The sequence below is a fragment of the Carcharodon carcharias genome, chromosome 19 (assembly GCF_017639515.1).
Source record: "Carcharodon carcharias isolate sCarCar2 chromosome 19, sCarCar2.pri, whole genome shotgun sequence".
Lineage (NCBI taxonomy): Eukaryota > Metazoa > Chordata > Chondrichthyes > Lamniformes > Lamnidae > Carcharodon > Carcharodon carcharias.
This window is the reverse complement of record NC_054485.1, coordinates 111,007,598-111,026,756: the sequence shown is the minus strand read 5'-3', so window position 1 is coordinate 111,026,756 and position 19,159 is coordinate 111,007,598. Positions and strand designations below refer to the sequence as shown.

Genomic DNA, 19,159 nt, shown 5'->3' with positions numbered 1-19,159 from the left:
GGGAGTCCCAAACTTCCGCCACCCTTTGTGTTTAGCAACGTTTCCTAATTTCACTCCTGATTTTTACACTGCACCCACCCCACCCCACTCCAGACAGACATCAACTCATGGGAATAGTTTACTTCTATCCAGCTTATCTCTTCACATAATATCTCGAAAACTTTGATCAAATCAGCCCTTAACCTTCTAAATTCTATGGAATACAACCCTAGTTTGTGTAATGTATTCTCTTAATCTAACCTCTTGGTCCAGGTACCATTCTGGTGAATCTATGCTGCACTTCCTCTGAGGTCGAGACATTCTGCCTAAGATGCTGTGTTCAGAACTGCTTACAGTTACTCTAGGTCTGATCTAGCCTGACTCCTACCCCCTAGAATTCTAGTCTTCTAGAGATATAGACAAGCATGCCATTGTGCTTTTTGATTATTTTCTGTATCGGTTCATGACATTCATGTAACATGCCAATATCCCTTTATATAACTTTTGCCCCCAATTATTGCCATGTTTCCTCTGTTGCGTTGTTTCCCCCATTACCCTGATTCCCCATTGTGATGCTCCGTTCTCATAACCCTGCTCTCCCTCCATTTCCTTCCTCTCCCCCCATTACCCTGCTCTCCCCCATTACCCTGCTCTCCCCATTACCCTGCTCTCCCCCATTACCCTGCTCTCCCCATTACCCTTCTCTTCCCCATTACCCCACTCACCCCCATTACCCCATTCTCCTCCATTACCCCTCTCTCCCCATTACCATGCTCTCCCCATTACCCTGTCCCCACACATTCCCCTGCTCTCCCCACATTCCCCTGCTCTCCTCCATTACCCTGCTCTCCCCATTACCCTACTCACCCCCATTACCCCACTCTCCTCCGTTACCTCACCCTCCTCTCCCCATTATGCCACTCTCCCTATTACCCTGCTCTCCCCACATAACCCTGCTTTTCCCATTACCCTGCCCTTATCCATTACCCTGCTCTCCCCATTACCCAACTCACTCCCATTATCCCACTCTCCTCCATTGCCCTGCTCTCCCCATTACACTGCTCTCCCCATTATCCTTTTTTCCCCATTACACCATTCACCCCATTACCCTGCTCTCCCCATTACCCTGCTCTCCCCATTACCCAACTCACTCCCATTATCCCACTCTCCTCCATTGCCCTGCTCTTCCCATTACACTGCTCTCCCCATTATCCTTTTTTTCCCCATTATGCCGCTCACCCCATTACCCTGCTCTCCCCATTACGCTGCTCTCCCCCCTTTACCCCGCTCTCCCCATTACCCCACTCTCCCCATTACCCCACTCTCCCCATTACCCTGCTCTCCCCATTACGCTGCTCTCCCCCCTTTACCCCGCTCTCCCCATTACCCCACTCTCCCCATTACCCTGCTCTCCCCATTAACTTGCTCTCCCCCATTACCCCGCTCTCCCCATTACACTGCTCTCCCCATTATCCTTTTTTCCCCATTACGCAGCTCACCCCATTACCCTGCTTTCCCCATTACCCTGCTCTCCCCATTACCCTGCTCTCTCCCATTACCCTGTTCTCCCCCATTACCCTGCTCTTTCCATTACCCCACTCAACCCCATTACCCCATTCTCCTCCATTACCCCACCCTCCTCCATTACCCTGCTCTCCCCCATTACGCCGCTCTCCCCAGTACCCTGCTCTCCCTGTTACCCTGCTCTCTCCCATCACCCTGCTCTCCCACATTACCCTGCTCTCACCCGTTATCCCACTCACCCCCATTACCCCACTCTCCTCCATTACCCCACCCTCCTCCATTACCCTGCTCTCCCCCATTACGCCGCTCTCCCCATTACCCTGCTCTCCCCACATTACCCTGCTCTCCCCATTACCCTGCTCTCTCCCATTACCCTGTTCTCCCCCATTACCCTGCTCTTTCCATTACCCCACTCAACCCCATTACCCCATTCTCCTCCATTACCCCACCCTCCTCCATTACCCTGCTCTCCCCCATTACGCCGCTCTCCCCAGTACCCTGCTCTCCCTGTTACCCTGCTCTCTCCCATCACCCTGCTCTCCCACATTACCCTGCTCTTACCCATTATCCCACTCACCCCCATTACCCCACTCTCCTCCATTACCCCACCCTCCTCCATTACCCTGCTCTCCCCCATTACGCCGCTCTCCCCATTGCCCTGCTCTCCCCACATTACCCTGCTTTCCCCATTACCCTGCCCTCATCCATTATCCCACTCTCCCCATTACCCACTCATCCCCCCATTACCCCACTCTCCTGCATTACCCTGCTCTTTCCCCATTATGTTGCTCTCTCCCATTACCTCGCTCTCCCTCCATTACCCTGCCTTCCCTTGTTCTCCCTCAGTTATGGTCCTCTGCCCTCATTACCATGCTTACCATGGTAACGCACCCCCCTATCCCTGACATCCCCCCCACCCCAATCACCGGTGTCCTCAGCCCGTGCCTGTGAAGGGTTACAGATAAGATTGAACAAGGATGTGAAACAGTCCAATGTGGAAGACGCTAGTGACAACAGGACCTCCAATGTGGGCACGTTGGCCTGTCAAATCCCTCCAGGCAATGAAGCACTCTCCTGTGGCGTCTGCCTATGATGCCTGAGGGGAATTCTGGATGAGGTATCCCAGGGAACAAGGTCATCCATCCAGTTGGCTGCTAATTAGACCGAGTCCTAATGAAATCCTATGGGAGCAGAGCCAGACACTCTGACAGCTGCAACACAAGGGCATCCTCCCTCTCTCTCTCTCTGTCTCTCCCTCTCTCTCTGCGCCATCGGACAAAGCAAGGAAATTATTCCACAAATCTAAAAGAGCAACAGTAATTTGTCACCAACACATGCTGGGCCGGTGGGATTTACGAGGCCTCAGATTTATAGAGGTCATTAGGATGAAGGTTGCCATGGAGATGAGAGAAGAGCTCAGCCTGCCGAAACCATCACCCACCAACACCCCCCACCCCCACCCCACCCACCCCCAACACCACCACCAAATTCATATTTAAGTTTGTTTAAAGCTTTCACAGCCCTTGTTTTGAATTCCGTCAGCCTGTATTATTCTGTATGCGGCCTGTCGAATCTTTATTCATTAATGTGATGTGAACATTGCTGGCAAGGACTTTGACCCAGTGACAGTGAAGGAACGGTGATTTAGTTTCAAGTCAGAATTGTGACTATCTGAGAGACAACACCTCTGACTGTGCAGTACTACCTCAGCACTGCTCCTTGAACAGTGCAGCGCTCCCTCAGTACTGCCCCTCCAACAGTGCAGCACTTCCTCAGTACTGCCCCTCCAACAGTGCTGCACCCCCTCTTTACTGCCTCTCATAATATTGCAGCGCTCCCTCAGTATGAAACCTCTGACACTGCAGCACTCAATTAGTACTGACCCTCCAAAATGCAGTGCTCCCTCTACTTTGTCCCGCTGGAAAATTAGCAACTCCTTTTAACAGCGCCAAACTCCCTCAGCACTGTCCCTCCAACAGTGCAACTCTTCCCGAGAACTGCACTCTGACATTGCAGCATGCCCTCAGCACTGATCCTCCAACAATGTAACCGTCCCTCAGTACCGCTCCTCCATGGTGCCCCTTGACAGTGCAGTACTTCCCCAGTACTGCCCTTCTGAAGTGCAGCACTCACTTAATGGTACCCCTCCAATAATGCAAGACTTCTCAGTACTGCCCTTCCAACAGTGCAGCACTCTTTCATTACTGCCCCTCCGACAGTGCAGCACTTCCTCAATACTGCCCCTCCGACAGTACAGTAATCCCTCAGTACTGCCCCTCCAAAAGTGCAGCGCTCCCTCAGTACCCCTCCTGCGACAATGCAGCACTCCCTCAGTAGTGCCCCTCCCATAATGCAGTGCTCCTAGTATTGCACAGAAAGTGTCAGCCGTGATGACAGATTCAAGTCTCCAGAGTGGGACTTAAACCAAAATTTTCTGAGGCTGGGGTGAGAGTGAGACCCATTGACATCACATCGTGGGCAAGGAGAGAGGTGGGAAATTGTGTAAGAGAGAACTTGCACCTCTCTAACACTTTATATGGTCACCGGATGTCCCAAAGCTCTTTATAGCCAATGAAACCTAGTCACTGACATAACAAAACTCTATCTGAGCACTGAAGAGGAAATTCTGACCCATTCAGCAGGTTTGACTTCAATTGAACCTGAATTGAAGCAGGAACAGCATTCAGAACTGAATAAGTAGTGAATCAGACTGAAACACAAAGAAACTCTCAGTTAATGATCATCACATTCACAAACAATGAACAAAGCTTCTTTCCGTGTGCAAGGCTGCTGCTCTCTGGAGGCTCAGATTATACTGCAGTTACAGGAACAGCTTCTGTGCCAGCAGATCTACAGTGGACACCACCTTCTCCATACACCGACTACAAGAGAAATGCAGTGAACAGGGTATAACTATTTCGTAGATCTCAATAAGGCAGTCAACACTATCAACAGAGCAGAATTCGACAAGATTTTGGGGAAAATTGGCTGCCCACCAAAGCTCTTCCGTCTGATCTGCTCTTTCCATGGTAGCACCGCACTGTACAGTTCGATGGCTCCACTTCCGACAGTTTGAGTGAAGAATGGAGTGAAACAGCGTCGTGTCCTAGTCCCCACTCTGCTTGGCATCTTCTTCTCTGTGCTCCTGACCTTTGCCTTCCCTGCAGGTATGGAAGGAGTCCATTTGCACACTGGATCAGATGGCAAGCTCTACTATAATCCGTCCAGACTGAAAGTGAAGATAAAAACACAATGCGTCCTGATCAGTGAACTCCTCTAAGCTGACGATGCTGCGCTAGTCACCCCCACACAGAAACTCAGCCACAAGGACTCATGGACCGTGTCTCCCATCAGCCTCAAGAAAACCATGGCCACGGGACAAGGTGTTGCATCTCTGCCCCCACCCCCGATCACTAAATAGCACCCCATTAGAAGTGGTTAGCAAACTCACGGTTGCATGGTGACCTAAGGTCTATAAGGCCTGTGTACTCAGCACCTTGCTGGATGGACAACTTACAGCCACTAGCAAAAGAAGCTCAACAATATCCATCTTTGCTGCCTGCGGTATATCCTAACAGGACAAAATCAGGATCGCGGCAGTCCCCTCAAACTCAGGGCTCCAAAGTGTGTTAGCACTCATCAAACAGAGGCCGACTTAGGAGGACCAGGTGGTGCTGTCACGGAAGGAGCACATCAGATCAGGATGAAGATGGTCGTATACTCAAGGACTTCTCTATGGTGAGGTAGCTGGAGCCAGATGACCAGTAGGGTCCCAAAGCTCCACTTCAAGAATGCCAGCTGAATCATGTATCCAAAGGGCAGGTTCAGGGAGATGGACCGTGCTCTCCCTCAGCTGGTATAATGACCCATGTCAGCTACTACTATTGCTCCTCATCAACATCCCAACATTAATTCCTTGTGGCTGCATCAAGATGTCAGTTATAGCTCATTGGGTGGCACTTTCCCCTCTGGATCAGAAAACCAGGGGTTCAACTCCCACTCCAACAATCTGAGAACTAAATCCATGCTGTTGAATGTGCTATCTTGTGAATGAGATTCACCCCACATGACACCAAGAAATGGTTAATGGCACTGGACACTGCAAATGCTACGGGCCTTGACAACATTCCTGGCATTAGTACTGAAGACTTGTGTTCCGCCACTAGCCGCACCCCTAGCCGAGCTGTTCCAGTATACTACTGTCATCTGAGCAGCAATGTGGAAAATTGCCCAGGTGTGTCCTGTACACAAAAAGCAGGACAAATCCAATCTTGCCAATTACTGCCCGATCAGTCTACTCTCCATCATCAGTAAAGTGACGGAAGGTGTTGTAGACAGTGCTATCAAGAGGCAATTACTCAGCAATAACCTGCTCACTGACATTTTGTTTGAGTTCCGCAAGGACAATTAGCTCCTGACCTCATTACAGCCTTGGTGCAAAGAAGGACAAAAGAGCTGAACTCAAGGGATGAGGTTTGAGTGACTGTCCTTGACATCAAGGCAGCAGTTGTCTGGGTATGGCATCAAAAAACCTTGGGAAAATTGGATTCAGTGAGAATCAGACCCTCCACTGTTTGGAGTCTTGCCTAGCGCACAAGAAGATGGCTGTGGCTTTGAAAGATCAATTATCTCAGTTCCATGGCATCACTGCAGTTGTTCCTCAGGGTAGTGTCCTCAGCCCAACCATCTTCAGCTGCTTCATCAATGACCTTTAGTCCATACAAGGTCAGAAGTGGGGATGTTCGCTGACCATCATGGCATATTCTGTAACATTCACAACTCCCCAGATACTGAAGCAGTCCTTGTGTATATGCAGCAAGACCTAGACAGGTTGACAAGTGGTAAGTAACATTCGCACCATACAAATTTCAGGCAGTGACCATCTACAACAAGAGATAATTTAAGCATCGAACCTTGTCATTCAATGGCATTACCATCACTGAATCCCCAACCATCAACATCCTGGGGGCATTGACCAGAAACTGAACTGGACTAGCCATATAAATACTGTGGCTACAAGAGCTGGGAATCCTGCGGCAAGTAACTCACCTCCTGACTCCCCAAAGCCTGTCCACCATCTACAAAGCACAAGTCAGGAGTGTGAAGGAATACTCCCCACTTTCCTGGTTGAGTGCAGCTCCCACAACACTCAAGAAGCTTGACACCATTCAGGACAAAGCACGGCGCCTGATTGGCACCCCATCTACAAACATTCGCTCCCTCCAGCAGTGTGTAACATCTATGGGATCCACTGCAGGAATTCATCAAGGTTCCTTCAGCAGCATCTTCCTAACCCACAACCACTACAATCTAGAAGGACAAGGGTAGCAGATAGATGGGAACACCACCACCTGGAAGTTCCCCTCCAAGCCACTCACTATCCTGACTTGGAAATATATCGCTGTTCCTTCACTGTTGCTGGGTCAAAATCCTGGAACTCCCTCCCTAACAGCACTGTGGGTGTACCTACACCACATGGACTGCAACGGTTCAAGAAGGCGGCTCACCACCACCTTCTCAAGGGCAAATTGGGATGCTCAATAAATGCCGGCCCAGCTAGTGAGCTCCACATTCCGCAAAAAAATAAAAACAACTCAATCCCCATCTGGTCTCTCAGGTAGGTATTAAGGATTGACAAAAAACAGGGGAGTTCTCCCTGGTATCCTGGTCAATACTTACTCCTCAAATAACGCCTGGAAACAAATGATCTGGTAATATGTGGCTGTGTGCAATTTGGCTGCCATGTTTTCCACAGTGCAACAGTGACTACATATCAAAAAGCAATCTCTGGCCTGTTTAGGATGTTCGGAGGTTGTACACTGGTGCGATAAAGTACAAGTTCTTTCCAGATGACTCATTCAGCTGGTAGGAGTCACTTCAATCACAAATGCAAAGAAAAAAAGCTCTACTTTTGCAAGCAGGAGCTGGTTTTATGGAAAGCAACTCTTCCTGGTAAAACTATATATTGTGCAATGGCTGGCACATTCCTGGTTAGTGCTGTGGTTTTCTTCATGTGCATTATCGCTCCATACCTGCACCACACATCAGGAAGTATTAGCATCTTAAAGGAGGAGGGAGAGGGAGGCAGAAAGATTTAGGGAGGGCATTCCAGAGATTATACTCCAGGCAGCTGAAGGTACCAGTGGTGGAATGGTTAAAATCCAGGATGCATAAAGGCTAGGATTGGAAGATGATCTTAGAGGGTTGCAGGGGTGGGAGAGATTATAGAGATAAGGAAGGCACTGGGATTGGGGGGGTGGGGATGGGGGTGCATGGTCTGAGGCAACGGAAGATGAAATTTTTTAGATTGTATTTAGACAAAGTATATTTGGAGCCTAATGGAGGAACTGTTAACATTCTCAGAGTGGGTGGGCAGTATGAATAAATGGCCCTGGCTGTAACAAGCTGCCACATGGAGTGCTTTTCTCTCCCTTTGTCTCTCCACAGTTGAAGCAGATGAAGGAGCTGGAGCGTGAGCGTGATGCCCTCTTGCATGGGCTGGAGGTGGTTGAGCGGGCACGGGACTGGTACCATCAGCAGATCCACGCTGTGCACCAGAGGCAGAAGCATGTCAGGCAGGGCTACGGAAACAAAGTGAGTTCTGACGTGGCCATAGCCAGTGCTGCCTGACTGCTGGGCGCAGAGAATTCCTCCCTCTCCCACCGTCACCCCCCCACCCCCCATCCCACCCCACCGCTGCCCCACCCCACCCCAACTCTGCCTCTTTGCCATTTCATGCAGCACCCAGTTACTTGGCTTCATTTAATATCAACAGAGCCAGCCTATGGCCTTGCAGCTGCATTCCAATCCTCCAATCAGAGTCAGATCAGCCTGGAGCATAGAGCCCCGGGTTCTGGCTCTGAATTCCGGGTTACTATCCAATACTAATGTCCAGTGGGTGTAGCTACCTCCTATTCCTACCTCCCCAACCCCACCACCACTACCATATGGGCCACCGGAGCCCTCACCTTATATGACTATTAATGCCCGGTATAAAGTTGGGGGGGAGTGTTCCCATCACAGCCTGTCAGACCAGTAATCAGCCTTTTTTTTTATTCATTGGATGCGGGCATCACTGGCTAGGCCAGCATTTTTTTTGCCCATCCCTAAGTACCCTCACTCAGAGGGCATTTTTAAGTGTCAGCCACATTGCTGTGGGTCTGGAGTCACACACAGGCCACACCAGGTAAGGATGGCAGATTTCCTTCCCTAAAGGAGGGTATTCGTGAAGCAGGTGGGTTTTTTACAACAATCAGCAATGGATTCATGGTCATCATTAGGCTTTGAATTCCAGATTTTTATTGAATTCAAATTTAACCATCTGCTGTGATGGGATTCCAACTCAAGTCCCTAGAGCATTACACTGAGTCTCTGGAATACTAGTCCAGTGACAATACCACTAAGCCACTGCCTGTGAGTTCTTCCACTATCTCACACTGTTTCCAAGGGAACTGTACAAAGTGACACGGTATCAGTGAGGAGATTGGGATTTGAGTTCAGTGTATCACTGGGTGGCTGAACATTTCCTACTTGTCCACTTTATGAAAGGGCCTGAATATCTAATCATGTTAGGGCCCCGTGCCTTTTCTCACACAATTTCATTTCCAACCATATGTGGGTGACCATGTCAATTCAGGCATTATATAAGATTGACAACCTGATGGTGTCATAATAATGACCCAATGATGTTATGTTAACAGCCTGTTGGTGTCATAATGATAACATTCAGTCACTTGATAGAACAGAATTAGAATATTGCTGAAAAGCGAGACAGATTGCTGAAGCTTTTAGTCTAGCACCAATCAGGACAAACACAAGAATACCAAATATCAAACGATCACAACAATACTACAGGGGTATAAGGGTTGACAAGTTGATTGGTTGAGAAGTCGACTCTGTTTGGCTGAGGCGTTGCCAAGGTGAAAGCAAGGGAGAAACATGCTCCCCAAGCTCCCTGGTAATTCAAAAAAGGGACAAGGCTTGAACATATTCCTTTTGTTAGCATGGAAGTGCCCCTGAGTATAAATAGATGTCAATTCTAGCTTGGCTGAACCAATTAAATAGCACATTCCTTCGTTGTTTGTAATAGGCAGAAGACAGACTGTACTCAATCAGCACGTGTTTGCAAAACCCAAAACAAAATGTCTATTGTTAGATGTGATTCCGTGATTGGGCAGCACTTGCTGAACAATCCTAAGTGCACTAATTGTTACACTGACAAACAACTTAAGATAATCAGTCGAGCTTGTAACATGGCTCATTTACGCTTGCTGGAAGTGACATACAGTCACATACACCCATTCTCTGTAAACAAAAGGAATATGTTCAAGCTTTGTGCCTTTTCTTTGAAGTACCCAGAAGCTTGGGGAGCTTAGAGTTCTCTTTTGCTTTCCACATGGCAATGCCTTGGCTGATCAGAGTTAATTTGCCAATATACGAATTAAGAGCAGGAGTAGGCCACTCAGCCCATCGAGCCTGCTCTGCCATTCTATAAGGTCATGGCTGATCTGATTGTGTCCTCAACTCCGTATTCCAGCCTGCCACTGATAACATTTGTATCCCTTGTTGGTCAAGAATCTATCTCCCTGTGCCTTAAAAGTATTCAATGACCCAGCCTCCACAACTCTCCGGGGAAGGGAGTTCCATAAAGTCACAACCCTCTGAGAGAAAAAAATTCTCCTCATCTCCATCTTAATTAGGAGACCCCTTATTTTTAAACTGTGTCCCCTAGTTCCTGTGTCTCTCTCAAGCGCAAACATCATTTCAGCATTTACCCTGTCAAGTCCCCTCAGGATCTTATGTGTTTCAATAAGATCACCACTCATTCTTCTAAACTCCATTGGATACAGGCCCAGCCTGTCCTATCTTAACTCTTAAGATAACTACATCCATCCCAGGAATCGGTCAAGTAAACATTTTCAGAACTGGTTCTAACGCATTTATGTACTTTCTTAAATAAGGAGAACAAAACTGTACATAGTATTCTAGGTGTGGTCTCACCAAGGCCCCATACAACTGTAGCCAAACATCCCAAGCAATCAGTGCCCTTTATCTGTAGTATAAATTTTTGTGATTGTTTGAAATTTGCTATTCTTGCGTTTGTCGTCATGTGTGCAAGACAAAAAGCTTCAGCAACATACGGGCATATGGACATATGAATTCGGAGCAGGAGTAGGCCACTTAGCCCCTCAGGCCTGCTCCACCATTCAATAAGATCATGGCTGATCTGAATGCAACCTCAGCCCCACATTCCTGCCTACCCTTGATAACCTTTCACTCACTTGTTAATCAAGACTCTATCTAGCTCTGCCTTAAAAATATTCAAAGACTCTGCTTCCACTGCCTTTTGAGGAAGAGAGTTCCAAAGACTCACAGCCCTCTGAGAGAAAAAAATTCTCCTAATCTCTGTCTTAAACGAGCGACCCCCTATTTTTAAACAGCGACCCCTAATTCTAGATTCTCCCCCAAGAGGAAACATCCTATCCACATCCACCCTGTCAAGACTCCTCAGGATCTTAAAGGCTTCAATTAAGCCGCCTCTTACTCTTCTAAATTCCACTGGATACAAGCCTAACCTGTCCAACCTTTCCTCATAAGACAACCAGTCCATTGCTGGTATTAGGCTAGTAAATGTAACATTATGATGCCAGGCATTATGGTGTCAAATTAACTACCTTATGACATCATAATTACCTAATGATGTCACAAGGAGCTTATGATGCCACATTAATGATCTTGTGATGTCACATTCAGCACCTTATGATGTCATAATATGAAAACGAGTTGCAGGTTTGATCATTCATTGATTTCGTCAGCCCAGTTTGAGAATGTTAACGGTCTCTCCTTAAGGTTCTGGATAAACTTTGTCTACGTATGATAAGATTTTAAAATTCTTATCCTTGTTTTCAAATCCCTCCATTGCCTCAGCCCCTTCCTATCTCTATAACCTCTTCCAGCCCTGCAACCCTCCAAGGTCTTGGCGTTCCTCCAATTTGGCCTCTTATGCATCCGTTATTTTAATCACTCCCCTATTGGTGGTCATTCCCTCAGCTGCTTGGGCCCTAAGACTCAGAGTTCCCTCCCTAAACCTCTCTGCGTCTCTCTCTCTCCCCCCTATCATGACCATAGTATCACTGGATACAAGGTCATGCCTGTATGTTTCTACAATCCAGCTTGCTAAATGTGTCAGAGGCATATACGCCTGGGAGAAAGAGTTCAATCTAAGACATTGGAGAAGCCAACAACTCGAATTCCACCCACACCCAATTGGAACAGTTCCATTAGAACAGCCCCTGCAATGTTGTGCAAGGGGTGTGAGCCACAGCACAAATCCTAGTCCCGAGCTGTAGGGGAGATGAGGGTGAGATTTTTCCCTGTGAGCATTTTGTTCCCCCGCCAACGTGCACTCCCACCCCCACACCCCCCTCATCGTACCCCCAGTTTGTTTTTCTGACGAGCTTATCCTCTTGTTCCAGGATTACTTCACTGATCCGCACCAGAATCGAGCCTACCTTCTATTGGCTAAGATCCAGGAAGTGAACTGCTGCCTCAGCGACCTCATTTCCTCCTCCGGAAAGGTTCGTCTCTGTGAAGAATGGTCGGCATGGCCGGTCAAGAGGGCCCAACCTCCACCGGGTTGCGCACAGCTATGGCCCGGGGGCTGGGGGGGTGTTGGGGGGTTTAGGGGTGGTGGATGTGGTTTGTAGGGGTAGCGGTGTTGAAAGAGCAGCTTTAACCTTATGGTGCCAACTGGAAGAGAGAAGAGACCCCTCCACCGCCTCACCCTCAAAGCGCACAACTGGTAGTCGGAGGAGAGGGAGAGAACCAGGCCCGTTGTACAGACCTGGGGGAGTGGGATGTGGTGTTGGTGGTGAGACATCTCTGCCAACCCCTCACAGTATTTACAATTGGCTATGGTAATTTAATGGTTACGTTACTGAACTGTTCAACCAGAGGCCTGATCTGGAGCAATGAGTTCAAATCCCACTGTGGCAGTTGGGGAATTTAAATTCAGTTAATTGTATAGATCTGGAATTTAAAATAAGCTAACATCATTAATGGGGATCATCAAAACATTGGATTGTTGTAAAAACCCATCTGGTTCACTGATGCCCTTTAGGGGTGGAAATCTTCCCATTTCTGCTCCACAGGGAGTTTCTGTCCTTCCTGGGCTGATACAAAATAGGAGCAGGAGTAGGCCATTCAGCCCATCAAGCCACCTTCACCATTCAATAAGATTGCGGCTGATCTGACTGTGACCTTAACTCCACTTCCCTGCCCTCTATAACCCTTGACTCCTTTGTCAATCCAAAATCTGACTAAACTCTGCCTTGAATAAGTTCAATGACCCAGCTTCCATTGATCTCTGGGGAAGAGAATTCCAACAATTAATTGAACCTAGTTGTCCTTTAGGATGCCTGCGATACAGATGTGACAGGTGTACCGACCCAGTCAATCTCTCAACTCGATCCCAGTCTGTCCTACTTGTGACTCCAGACCCACAGCAATGTGGTTGACTCTTAACTGCCCTCTGAAATGGCTGAGCCAGCCATTCAGTTGTATCTTCTCAAGGGTAATTAGGAATGGGCAATAAGTACTGGCCTAGCCAGCAATGGCCATTCCCAGTGAATTCCCAAGATCACGATTCCCATCAGATCTCTGAGGGTGGCACATTCCCAGGAATGGCCCTGAAGCAAGGCTGTGGTTTGTGTTCTGGTCTTTGCCCCCTGGCCTCTAACCCCTTGACCCTCCACACTTTTTTTTTGTTTGCAGCTGCCATTCGTTCACCACCACACCAATGGCTTTGGATCCCCCCTGAAGGTGATGGGGTTCCAAAGGCAGCCAATCAGCTCGTTGAAAGAACAGAACCATCTGTTAACCAAGGTACGTTCCACTGGTGTTTAATGAGATGCACCCCTGGTATTTGAGGATGGGATCGGAAGAGAGGCGGTGAATAAAGCAAGCCAGAACCCTTGACTGTTCATACTTCTGTGAAAGGAGGTTGGGTTGTACAGCATTCAACAACAGCAACAACCTTTTGAGCTCAATGCTCTAGAGTGGGGCTTGAACTCACAACCATCTGTCTCAGAGGTTAAAGTGGAACCTGCTGAGCCATGCAAGTGTCTTGAGGCAACTACAACAACAACAACTTGCATTTATGTAGCACCTTTGGATTAGTAATAAGTCACAAGGTGTTTCACAGGAGCAAATTTTAGACCTGGGCCACATAAGGTGATATTAGGATGGGTGACTGAAAGCCTAATTATGATGCTGACACCCTGATAAGGACAGACACTCTGTGTGTGACTCTTTCCTCTAGCTAGAAGGCTAAGGTTTTAGGTTTTAAGGAGGCCCTGTATTTGAATGCACACAACATTTGAAACAAAACAGATGAACTGATAGTGCTAATAGAAATAAATAAGTATGATTTGATAGTCATTACAGAGGCTTGGCTATAGGATGGACCTGAATAATAAAGGGTACGTGACATTTAGGAAGGACATGAATTTAGGAAAAGGTGGAGGGGTGGCTCTGTTAATTGATGATGGTATTAGCATGTTAGGGAGGGATGGCCTAAGTTCAGGAAACCAGGATGTAGAAACGGTTTGGGTTGAGGTGAGAAAGGCAAGCAAGAAGTCACTTGTGGGAGTGGTGTACAGGCCCCCTAATTGAACTGCACGGTAGCATTGAGTTATAAAGGAAGAGATAATGGGAGCTTGTCAGAAGGGTACAGTGATAAACATGGAGGATTTAATCTACATATAGACTGGAAAAATCAGATGGACAAAGGTAGCCTAGATGACGAGTTCATAGAATGTTTTCAGGATAGTTTCTTAGAACAGCATGTTCTAGAGCGAACCAGAGAGCAGGCTGTACTAGATCTGGTATTGTGCAATGAGATAAGGTTAATTAATAACCTCATAGTGAAGGCACCCCCTAGGTAGCAGTGATTATGATATAATTGAATTTTACATACAGTTTGAGGGGGGAAAGAGTGGGTCTAAGACTAGTATTTTAAACTTAAAAAAGGGCAACCATGAGGGCATGAAAGCAGAGCTAGTTAAAGTGAACTGGCAAATGAAATTAAGGGATAGATCAGTTGAGAGTGGCAGACATTTAAAGGGATATTTCAGAGTACACAAAATAGATACATTCCAATGAGAAAGAACAATTCCAAAGGGAAGGCCCACCATCTGTGGTTAACTAAAAAGGTTGCAGCCAGTATCAACTTAAAGAAAAAGCATATAATTGCGCATAGACGGGTGAAAGGTCAGGAGATTGGACAGAATATAAAGAACAGAAAAGTATGACAAAAAGATTAATAAGGAGTGAAACTTATAGTGCAAGAGAAAGCTAGCTAGAAATATAAAGACAGATGGTGATAGTTTCTATAGGTATTTAAATAATGATAGAGTTAACAAAGTGAGTGTTGGTCCTGTAGCAAGTGTGAATTAATAATGGAAAGAAAGGAGATGGCAGATGAAATGATCAGTTATTTTGCATTGGTCTTCACTTTAGAGGATACAAGTAACATCCCAGAAATAGCTCTAGATCAGAAAATGGAAGGGACGGAGAAGCTCAGGAAAATTACAGTCACCAGGAGACCGGTATTTGGAGCTGTGTCTGACAAATCCCTGGACCCTGATGGACTTCATCCTAGGGACCTGAAAGAAGTGAGATAGTTGATGCATTGGTTTTAATTTTCCAAAGGTCCCTTGATCCAGGGATGTTCCATAAGATTGGAAAATAACAAATGTAACTTCTTTATTTAAAAAGGGAGGGAGACAGAAAGCAGAAAACTACTGGCCAGTTAGCTTAACATCTGTCATAGGGAAAATGTTAGAAGCTTTTATTAAAGATGCTACAGCAGGGCACTTGAAGATTGGAAGCAGGGGGTTGGCATAAAGGGGTCTTTTCCTTGTTGGCAGGATGTGATGGGTGGTGATGCACAGGGATCAGCGCTGGGGCCAAAACATTTTGCAATTTATATAAATGACTTGAATGAAGGGACCAAAGGTATGGTTCCTAAATTTGCTGACAACACAAAGGTAGTAGGAAAGTAAGTTGTGAAGAGGATATAAGGAGGCTGCAAATGGTCATAGATAGGTTAAATGAGAGGATAAAGACCTGGCAAATGGAGTATAATATGGGTAAATGTGAAATTGTCCATTTTGGCAGGAAGAATAAAAAAAAAGCATATTATGTAAATTGTGAAAGATTGTAGATCTCTGAGATTCAGAGGGATCTGGGTGTCCTGGTACATGAATCACAAAAGGCTACTATGCAGCTAAAGCAGGTAATTGGGAAAGCTAATAGAATGCTATCATTTATTGTGAGGGGAATTGATTATAAAAGTAGGGAAGTTATTCTTCAGTTGTACAGGGTACCAATGAGACCACAGCTGGGTAATTTGTACATGTATTTGTCTCCTTATTTAAGGAAAGATGTAAATGTGGTAGAAGCAGTTCAGAGAAGGTTTATTAGACCAATTCCAGAAATGGACTGGTTGTCTTATGAGGAAAGGTTGGACATGTTAGGCTTGTACCCACCGGAATTTAGAAGAGTAAGAGGTGACTTAGTTGAAACCTTTAAGATTCTGAGGGGTCGTGACAGGGTGGATGTGGAGAGGATGTTTCCACTTGTGGCAGAATCTAGAACTTGGGGTCACTGTTTAAAAATAAGGGGCCACCCATTTAACACAGAGATAAGGAGAATTTTTTCCACTCAGAGGGTTGTGAGTCTTTGGAACTCTTCCTCAAAAGGCAGTGGAAGCAGAGTCTTTGAATATTTTTAAGGCACAGCTAGATAGATTCTTGATTAACAAGGGGGTGAAAGGTTACCAGGGGTTGGCAGGAATGTGGGATTGAGGTTACAATCAGATCAGCCATGATCTTACTGAATGGTGGAGCAGGCTCGAGGGGCCGAGAGGCCTAGTCCTGCTCCTGTGTTCACATGTAAAGTAGACAGACAGAGAGATTTAGGGAGGGAATTCCACAGCTCTAGCACCCAGGCAGCCGAAGGGGATCCGCTCAACCACAGACTCTGGTCCCAATGGTTTTTAGCTCAGTGGCCTGTTGGAGGGGCTGGGCCTCCAGTTCCTAACCAGCCAGGCAATGCGGCAGATTGCCCTGTTCCTGCAACTAAGGCCATTTGATTGCCTGGGAGCAGTGAAAATACTCATCTCGCAATTTGTCTAAATTTGTCTGACCAGGGTGAGTGCCACCCCGGCACCCCTACCCACCTTACCTCCCCCCATCCAGCCCCACTCCCCAACCCCCATCCCCTGTCTCCGCTGTTCCTCTTTTGAAATAGTGGCCACCCCGAGAGGGCAGAAGGGGCCTTGGTCTCATTCAAAAGGCCTCTAATGGCACAACACTCCTTCAGTGCTCCACTGGAGGAGTTAGCCTGGAATACATTTGCAGGGCTATGGGGACAAGATGAGTGATTGAGACTACGTGAGTTTCTTGCAGAGAGCTAGCACAGACATGCTGAGCCGAATGGCCGGCTTTCATGCTGTAACCATGCTATGATTCTGAGTTTTTGGAGTGGAGGCTTAAGGCCACAGCCTTCTGGCTTAGAGATGAGAGAATAACCTACTGAACCCAGATGGGCACCCTCGTAAACTTCTCTGACTGTAGCAAGTGAGAGAGAGGTTCCAACTGGTTAGCCAAGCATCTCTCTCACTGTTTTACGCAAAACAGCATGGATTTCAACCTCATTCATGTCTTCCCAACAGGAGCTGTCCATGAAGAGTGAACGCATCACCATCTTAGAGCAGGAGAAGACTTCTCTGATCAAGCAGCTGATTGAGGCCCGAGAACAAGGCCATCTGAATGCCAGCTCCAAGGACCCGAGCATCACCTAGCCTGCTGGTGTCCTGTCACTGCCTGGCTCTTTACTGGGGAAGAACAGAGGCTTTATAAAGACTTCCTTTGCCCCGGACCTCCTGCAGACAAGATCACGCAAGCCTTGTTCCCGGTCACAAATAGGACAGCGCTTCGACATTCCAGCATTCCACGGTTCTGGAGATTGGATGGAAGTTTGCTCAGTTCTACCCCATTTGGAATGAGGAAATTGAGCAAAATATGGGACCGCAAGCAAGCACCGAACCGTTGGGATGAGCTCAAGCAATATTCTTCTTTTACAGGGATCTGATTTAAAAAATGGACCTTTGACATTGCTTCTCAACTTTGACCTTTGAAAGGTCAGGCCAGGTCCAGCTTATATGCAATAACTCTTTTTTGTTTAATCAGGACGCCGATCTATTTATTTCTGTATTTATATAAATTATTGTCAATATGCATGTGTCTGGCCTTTTTCATATCTGACCTTTGACCCTAGGGGGGAATCCCCCCACCCCCACCCCCCACCCCCTTCCCCGTGCGCACAGGTGTGTGAGAGGTGGATCATGCTGGGGAGCAGACCACTCCTAACTTAGGAGGGAGGAGTTGGCTAATCGAAGCTGTTCCCAAAACAAAATGCGGCTGATGTGGAAAATACTGGAATCAATGACAATATAAAAAACCCATCTCGCAGTATGTTTATCAACCCTCCAGAGTGGCCACAGTCTCCAGGGAATGAAGATTAACCCTCCACTACAGTGCTGGAGAAAATGGAGTGAAAAATCATAGGAGCTTCAAAAAGATTTTATTTTTTTCAAATTTATTTGCACTCTGAGAGAAATTATTTACATTTCTTTTTGCGTTATTAACTTTGGACAAACATACCAGCATGAAACCATAGTTTCAATAAGAAGTTAGGAAGACTTGCATTTCACTTGCAATTCTTAGGACATTCCCTTCACACCCAATGGAATATTTTTTGTGCAGTGCAGTCACCGTTGTAATGTGGAAAATGCGGCAGCTAACTTGCGCCCAGCAAGCTTCCACAAACAGCAATGAGATAATGACCACATAATCTGTTTCTATTTATGATGATATTTGAAGGATAATTTCGAACTAGTGCTGTAGGGTCTTCCATATCCACTGGAGATGGCAGACAGAGCCTCGGTTTAATGCCTCACCTGAAAGATGGCGCCTCTGAAGTTGCAATACTGGCATTGGGAGTGTCTACCCGGGATATAACCTCAAATCTCTGGGGTGGGAACTGAATCTTTGCAGTCACTAACTCACTTCTTTCATAATATGGGAGATATGTTGCTGAAGTTTCTTTTGTCTCACACTCGTCAGGACAAAAGCAAGAACGCCAAATTTCAAATGATCTCAGCAGCTTTTACCACAGGAGAAAAAGGTCCTCATTGATTGGAAAGTAGACTCTGATTGGCTGAGGTATTGCCACGGAGAAAGCAACAGGAACATAGGTTCCCCAGCCTCATTGGTAATTCAAAAAAGGCTTGAACATATTCCTTTTGTTTGCAGAGAATGGGTCCCTGCGTATGAATGTATGTCCTTCTAGCAAGTGTAAATGAGCCACGTTATGAGCTGAACTGATTATCTTAAATTGGCTGTTAACATAGCTATTAGTGCATTCAGGATTGTTCAGCAAGTGCCGTCCAATCGTGGATCACATCTAAAAGTAGCTGTTTTGCTTTGGGTTTTTGCAAACACTGGGCTGGTTGAGTACGGTCTATACTCCGCCCAGTATGAACAACTGATGGATCATGTCATTTGATTCGATCAGCCAATCATTGTGATGT

At 46.7% G+C, this 19,159-nt stretch overlaps 1 protein-coding gene across 1 annotated transcript in view; it reads left to right on the top strand.

Annotated features, from left to right (window-relative positions):
• LOC121291375 (suppressor APC domain-containing protein 2-like) overlaps positions 1 to 17,770 on the top strand; it is a 79,202-nt gene extending 61,432 nt beyond the window's left edge. The window contains exons 3-6 of the mRNA XM_041212461.1: positions 7,951 to 8,097; positions 11,979 to 12,080; positions 13,276 to 13,386; positions 17,240 to 17,770. Of these exons, the coding sequence (XP_041068395.1) occupies positions 7,951 to 8,097; positions 11,979 to 12,080; positions 13,276 to 13,386; positions 17,240 to 17,368 (489 nt within the window). The 3' untranslated portion in view covers positions 17,369 to 17,770. The remainder of the gene's footprint in view (positions 1 to 7,950; positions 8,098 to 11,978; positions 12,081 to 13,275; positions 13,387 to 17,239) is intronic.
• The last annotated feature ends 1,389 nt before the right edge of the window (positions 17,771 to 19,159 follow it).